Source organism: Pongo pygmaeus, chromosome 16 (assembly GCF_028885625.2).
Source record: "Pongo pygmaeus isolate AG05252 chromosome 16, NHGRI_mPonPyg2-v2.0_pri, whole genome shotgun sequence".
In the NCBI taxonomy this organism is placed as follows: Eukaryota; Metazoa; Chordata; class Mammalia; order Primates; family Hominidae; genus Pongo; species Pongo pygmaeus.
The window spans coordinates 775,065-782,253 of NC_072389.2; the positions used below are offsets into that span (position 1 = coordinate 775,065).

General features: G+C 41.5%; 1 protein-coding gene across 2 annotated transcripts; it reads left to right on the forward strand.

Annotated features, from left to right (window-relative positions):
- Positions 1-4,514: 4,514 nt before the first annotated feature.
- Positions 4,515-6,172, forward strand: LOC134738226 (protein FRG2-like-2). Of its 2 annotated transcripts, none has more exons than XM_063652360.1 (4): positions 4,515-4,692; positions 4,954-5,031; positions 5,261-5,338; positions 5,658-6,172. In XM_063652360.1, exons 1-4 carry the CDS (start codon positions 4,515-4,517, stop codon positions 6,170-6,172), a joined length of 849 nt encoding a protein of 282 aa, XP_063508430.1. The 2 variants fall into 2 exon arrangements, with proteins under 2 accessions (XP_063508430.1, XP_063508431.1); XM_063652361.1 differs by having other exon boundaries at positions 4,957-5,031.
- The last annotated feature ends 1,017 nt before the right edge of the window (positions 6,173-7,189 follow it).

The following is a 7,189-nucleotide window of genomic DNA, read 5'->3' on the forward strand; positions in this document are numbered from 1 at the left end:
AAACTCAGGAGTGGCCATCGGGTAAATCACCGCTGCACACATGGAATGCATGCGCAGCAAATACATTTCTCACCCTGAACCAGGGGTTGTTTCCCCTGGGTGCACACGGGAATCACCAGGGAGGCTTTTAAAATTACCTAAACTCAAAAGGCAATAGATAAATGAATTCAGAATCCCTGCGGTGGGACCTGAGCCACAGTGCTGTTTAAAGCTCTCTGGGTGACTATGGGGTACAACCAAGCCCCCAAACTGCTGCTTTAAATCAGCCTCTTCGGGTGAACTAGTGGCAAATGGTTTCCTGAAATGAATGGTTTAAATCAGCCTCTTCCGGTGAACTAGTGGGAAATGGGTTCCTGAAATAAATGGAAAGATTTGCTGCTGGGTTGTGCTCTTCTGATCTTACCTGCATTACCTACTTTTCCTTGCCAAACTGACCTCTGCTACATATTTTATTCCTGATTCAATCCAGTTCTACTCATACCAAATGCATAGTATGCACTAGGTGCCCTTGCATTGCTGAACCTCACTCTGGGGAGAGGACTTTGCTGAACAATAATTGCATCCTAAAAAAACTCAAAATACTGGACTCGAATGATCCTCTTGCCTTGGCCTCCCAAAGAGCTGAGACTGTAGGCATGAGCCACTATGCTTGGCCTATACTCTAAAAACTTAAACTATCTTACTTACTAAATTGATGTAAACATGGGAAGACCTAGAAGATCACCGAAGTGTTACAACATAAGTAAATACCTTGGAATATTAATATCCATCTGATGATGCCCTGAGCAAACATGTCCCACTTTAAAACGATACAAAACAGTGCTATTATTCTGAGATATAAAGTTAAAATTTTGTGCAAATAGGTAATATTTAAATTTTTATATATGTATAATATTCATGCAGAAAGACGTATACAAAGAAATCATGTAAAGTTCAATGAATTATTACAAGTGAACACGTGTGTAACCTAGAAATAGAACCAGCTTCACTGATGTCCTGGCAACCACTTTCGCTCTTTTTGCTCCCCCAAAGTCACTAAGATCTTAAGAGCTAACATTGTAGATCAACTTTGTATTATTATACATGTTTTATTACAGAAAATTTAGAACATGCACAAAATAAAAGAAACAGTACAATAGGCCTGTTACCCAGGCTCAACAACAACTAATAACATGTCAATTTTGTATTATCTATACTTCAACTCATTTCTCACATAGACTTTGTTATTTATTATTATTTTTTGTGGTATAAAATGTGTGCTTATTGAAGGTAAAATCTTGGCTGAGCACAATGGCTTAAGCCTGTGTAATCCCATCACTTTGGAATGACAAGGCAGGAGGATCATTTGAGGTCAGGATTTGAGAGCAGCCTGGGCTGCATAGTGAGACCACATCTTTATTAATTTTTTTTAATTAATCAGGGGCAGTGGTGCATGCCTGTAGTTCCAGCTACTTGGGATGTTGACATAGCAGGATCCCTTGATTCTACGAGTTTGAGGCTACAGTAAGTTGTGATTGTGCCACCGCACATCAGCCTGGGTGACAGAGTGAGACTCTGTCTCAAAAAAATAAATAAATAAAAGTTCGACCTTAACTAGCTTTTTACACATAAACACACCCATATAAACAATCCCTCTTTTAACAATAGAAGTACCAAATTAAAAATCATTCATGTGAACCCATTTTTAACGCAGACTTTACCTTTTAATAAGTTTCTTTTCTTTTTTTTTTTTTGAGGTAAGATGTGCACTCATTGAAAGGTCTAATCTTGGCTGGGCACGGTGGCTCACATTCATAACCTCATCACTTTGGAAGCCAGAGCTCAGGAGTTTGAGACCAGCCTAGGCAACATAACAGGACCTCACTGGGAAAAGATAGTGAGACCTCATCTCTACAACAATTTTTTAAAAGTTAGTTGGGCATAGTGGTGCACACTTGTAGTCACAGCTATTTGGGAGGCTGACTTGGGAGGATAACTGGAGTCTGGGAGGTCAAGGCTGCAGTGAGCTGTGATTGCACCACTGCACTCCATCCAGAGGGACAGAGTGAGGGTCTGTCAAAAAAAGGTATAATTTTAACTGTACGTGTTTGACACATCAACACATCCATATAAACAATCCCTCTCTTAAAAATAAAAGTACCCAATTTAACAGTTATTAATATTCATGGGAATTACCTAGAAATTTTTTGTTTGTTTTGGTTTGGATTTTTATTGAAAGGGGACACCTAGAAATGTTACTTAAAATCTAGATTTTGATAAAAATAAGCCTGAGTTTTTTCTTTTTTTGAGAAGGAGTTTTGCTCTGTCGCCCAGCTGGAGTGCAGTGGCGTGATCTCGGCTCACCAAAACCTCTGCCTCCTGGGTTCAAGCAATCCTCCTGCCTCCCAGGTAGCTGGGATTACAGGCGTGAGCCACCACATTCAGTTATTTTTTTAGTTTTTGTACTTTTAGTACAGATGGGGTTTCCTTATGTTGGCTAGGCTAGCCTTGAGCTCCTGACCTAAGGTGATCCACCCGCCTTGGCCTCTCAAAGTGCTGGGATTACAGGCATGAGCCACCATGCCCAGCCAAGCCTGAGTTTTGCCTGATAATTTCTCTTTCTAAGAAAGTACATCATATGGCAGTTACAAAGTCTCTTTTATCTAAAATAAATAGAATTTAATAAATAGAAATTTAAAAAATTTACCTGAGATTAAAGGACAAATCAAAACACATGTGTAATATGCTGTCTGTAGGAGTATATTTTAACAATGACGTAAATTATTAATAATCACTAAATGTTATAATAATTTATTAACTAAAATGAACAAAATTTCTATTACGATATCTATGAAAATACTTTCTTAGAGTAAAATATTCTCATATCTTGAGAGGTTAAAAGCAGCAAAGATGTGGAAGTCGATGTCTTGTCAAGTACTTACTTATCAAGTAAGTAGCAGACCCCTCTTCATACCTTTTACAGAGTTATCCAACAAGCCGTCATTTACATAGAGCAGACAATTTTCCTAGATTTCTATTGAGTTTATGTGTCAATGTTGTTACAAAATTTAACTCAATTTTCTTATAAAATTACCTGACCAAATTTTATATATCATAATATATAAAAATGTATTCAGATGTCAAATAAATTTTATATCATAATATTATAATATATAATGATATCATATTATGATAAGTTCCATTTACATTCAGACAATTTCACTAGGCAGTGTCTACCACTAATTCTTTTTTCATTCCACTATTTGCACAGGCAGCACAGCTGGGAAAACACAGACTCACCCAACACAGTCTCTTCCCCGTGTCTTTCTCCTCCTCAAGGAATCAGTTCATCAGTCAATCAAGTCATTTGGGATTGGAGGCTGAGTACTCCCTAACATAGAAGGTCTCATTCCTGCATGCTTTCCTCAGCAGAGGGGGAGACAAGAAGGTCCTTTTAGGGGACACTTGCTTGGACATAGACTAGGCTAGTTGGAGGGCTCTGACCAGCAGAGACAGACTCCGCCGCAGTAGGAAGGGATGAGGAAGGTGTTCTGAACCTGGAGCTCTGCCACATCTTGTTCCGTCTCACTGAAGCAATTTTGAGAGGCTGCCCTGGAATGCGCCTTGCTGGTGGATGTTGAGAAACAACGTGGGCTTTGATGGGATTCAGGTGGTGTCTGCGGTGTGAAGACAGGAGCTGATGTTCAGAATCTAGGCTGTTTTTCTTGTGATCAGTTGATGGTTTACCTGTTTGAAACCAAGTCCATTTTCAGTAGGGAGCTTGAATAAATTCCACAGAACACAATGGCGCTCCCAGGATGACTGAGGAAGTGTGAGAAAAGGGGAAAGTTTTTCCACCTAGACTTTTTGCTGCCTCAGGAATCAGGGGCTGATTAGGTTAGCACTGGCTCAACCTAATCAATTCAATTTTATTGCATTTGATCTAATTATCTTCCCATTTTTAAGGTAGGAAGGGCCATTTCATTTGGTATTTATTTTTTCTCTGCATTTTTATTTCATCATATAGGTGTGGATCTAATACAATCAACCATAATTTAACATTTGTTGTTTCCAAGCATTTAAGAAGTTATAATATCTATGCATACAATGTTAACACTATGTATAATAAATTCTCCTTCTGGGCAAAATATATAACATATGTCAATATAGGCATGTTTAACTGTGCATCTTGAAAGGTGAACAGGATCATAAAACCTTCCAGGTAGGAACTGAAACAGAAATTGGAAGAAAAGATTCCCCGATCTTCCGATCCCTGTGCTCCCAGTTCTTTGTTTTCTTGACGCTGTAAGAGGATCCTGAAAATGTCTCCCATTAACTGTGTCTAGGTCCCCAGTAGAACTACAGCAAGAAACTTCTGATTGAGGCTCTAAGAAGCGGCAGAAATGAGAAAACTCTTCAGCCAATAAGAGTAAGCCACGCCCAGCCGAGGGAGGTATAAAAGGCAGGTCTAGCAGAATAACCCACACTCTGCCTTTGGACGTGTGAGAGAGCGCACCTTTGACTTGAGCTTCAACATGGGAAAGGGAAATGAAGACGCCGATCTCCACTGCTCCTCCATCCAGTGCTCCACTGACCAGCCCCCTTTCCAGCAGATCTCCTTTACAGAAAAGGGCTCAGATGAGAAGAAACCATTCAAAGGAAAAGTCAAGACCGCCTTCTCCCATTCCAGTGAGAAGCACACACAAAGGCAAGGTAAGGCCTTGGGCTGTTCCTGTGGAGGCTGGAAGGAGGGTTGGAATCAGGGATACTGAGCTATATGTCTTTAGTAGGGTTTTATTTTGAGATTTGGGGATGGGAAATGGCTTAGTGCTCTCAGGGGACTTTGAGAAATGTGTTCACTCGTGACACTGGCAGAAGAGCTTCACATGAAAGACTGATCTGCAAAAATGCATCAGAGATAGACTATGGGACTCTTCCTAGGGAGAGGTGACTCATCTAAACTTTCTTTTGCAGCAGGATCAGAGCCCAATCCAAACAAGGAGAATTCTGAGGAAACCAAGCTCAAGGCCGGGAACAGCACTGCTGGATCAGGTAAGATTTGGCTCTTTCAAGGTGAGAAGGGACAGGGTAGCAATACAGGCTCCCCTGGCAAGGAAACTGGGAGCTCCTTGGCAGCCAGGGCCGTACAGATCCTGGACACTGGAGAACAGAAGAGAGCTGGAGTTTGCTGGTAACCTCAGCTCCTGTGTGTCCAGGATGGACTAGGAATTTCAGGGTGGTCAGTTGGAGGCACTTTCTCAAACTTTCATTGTGTTCACAGAACCAGAGTCCAGCTCATACCGGGAAAACTGCAGGAAAAGAAAAATCAGTTCCAAGGACAGCTGCCAAGACAGAGCAGGTAGAATCTTGGTGTTTGTTGTTGTTGGTGGTGGTGGTGGTTTTTTTGTTTTTGGTTTGCCCCAAAAAGCAAATAATCAGGAAACTTTTATATGAGGCTGCAGTGAAAAAGGAGTTACTTATTGACAAGTAAATTTTTGAGATCTTAGCACTCTGAGAATATTTGGGGACTCACAAGAGGTTCAGCCTCACTTCATTCCAGTGCTGAGGTAGGAAGGAGTGGGAGAGACAAGTGGGGTTCACCTGGGTGCACAGGGGGTTCTGGAAATGAGGGTCTGTGGGGACTGCTCTGGTGAGTCTCTCACATGCTTTCTTTGCAGGGAACTGTCCAGAAGAGGAGTGCAGCTTGACGTTGAATAAAAAATCAAGATCCTCCACCGCTGTGCACAACAGTGAAATCCAGGAGACCTGTGATGCCCACCATAGGGGACGTTCCAGGGTTCGCACTGGGCGCAGCGAGCGGCATAGGTCTCGGGCCCTAGGAGTCCAAACACCGTCACTTCGAAAAAGCTTGGTGACCTCTGTGCGAGCTATGTCAGAGGCTGTTTATCAAGACCTAGCCCAGGTGTGGGCACAGCAGATCCATTCTCCACTGACCTGTGAGCAGCGGATGCTGCTCACTCAGCTCTGGGGGCCTCTGTGTGCCCAGGTGCAGACCTTGTATTCCATGGCCACCCAGGCAGCTTATGTCTTCCCTGCTGAGAGCTGGCTTGTCCCAGCTACACTGCCTGGCCCTGGGGATTCAGCCTTGGAGAGAGAAACCCATCCCTTCCCTGGGCAGGAGATAACTGAGCCTGTCAGTGGATCAGATAAGGCTAAGCTGGGAGCACCCTGACCCTATTCAGCAGAGATGCAGCTCTAGGAATGAGAACAAGGACCTGCTTCTTCTCAGATCCTTCCAGATGACCAGCAGTGACAATTTTAGACACACTGTGTTAATAAATGACAGAACCTGAAGAAGTCATAGGAAAGAAACTTGAGCGGTATACTCAGAATGCTGAGCCCTGCATTTTGCAGACCGCTAAGGCTATAGACAAATTTGATATTTCATGTTAGACATTTGATGACTTTTGGATGTCTGATGACAGTCGTGCATTTCTATATAATCAGAAAAATATTAGATTGTAATTGTGAATTTGCATATTTTAGATTGTAGAAAAGTAAATATAAAATTATATGCTCTTTTTTTTTTGAGACAGTCTTGCTATGTCACTCAGGCTGGTGTGCAGTGGCACAATCTTAGCCCACTGCAACCTCTGCTTCCTGGGTTCAAACAATTCTCATGCCTCAGCCTCCCAAGTAGTTGGGACTACAGGCATGTACCGCCATGCCTGGCTAATTTTTTTTTCTTGTATTGTTAGTAGAGTTTTGTCACGTTGGCCAGGTTGGCCTCGAACTCAAGTGATCTGCCAGCCTCCGCCTCCCAACGTGCTGGGGTTACAGGCATGAGCCGCTTTACCAAGAAATTGCTTCTCTTTTAATCCAGAAAATGTTGTAGGCTCTCACTCTTCCAGCCTGAACCCATGGAGTACTAATATCCACAAACCATTAGTAGCACTCCCTGTGGGAAAATGTCTATACATTTTTACAGTTTGATATAATTATAATAAAATTACTATGCAAGCTGTTTACTTTTAATATTTCTACATAAAATTTAAGTCAAGATATATTAAATGGTAAATGATTGTACTTATTTATTGACCTGTCTCATGTTTTATTTCATTTTAAACATCCTGAATTTATATTTTATTGTATTTTCTACATTTCAATTGATTGTACTGTATTGCAGGATATGACTACAACACAGTGTATTTGTTATATTTGATGTATATTCTACTTGTATTTTGTACTG

Coding starts and splice junctions, on each gene's coding strand:
- LOC134738226 (XM_063652360.1), top strand. CDS start 4,515: ATGGGAAAGGGAAATGAAGACGCCGATCTCCACTGCTCCTCCATCCAG. Junction 5,032..5,260: donor GAACAGCACTGCTGGATCAG/GTAAGATTTGGC, acceptor TTGTGTTCACAG/AACCAGAGTCCAGCTCATAC. Junction 5,339..5,657: donor CAGCTGCCAAGACAGAGCAG/GTAGAATCTTGG, acceptor CTTTCTTTGCAG/GGAACTGTCCAGAAGAGGAG.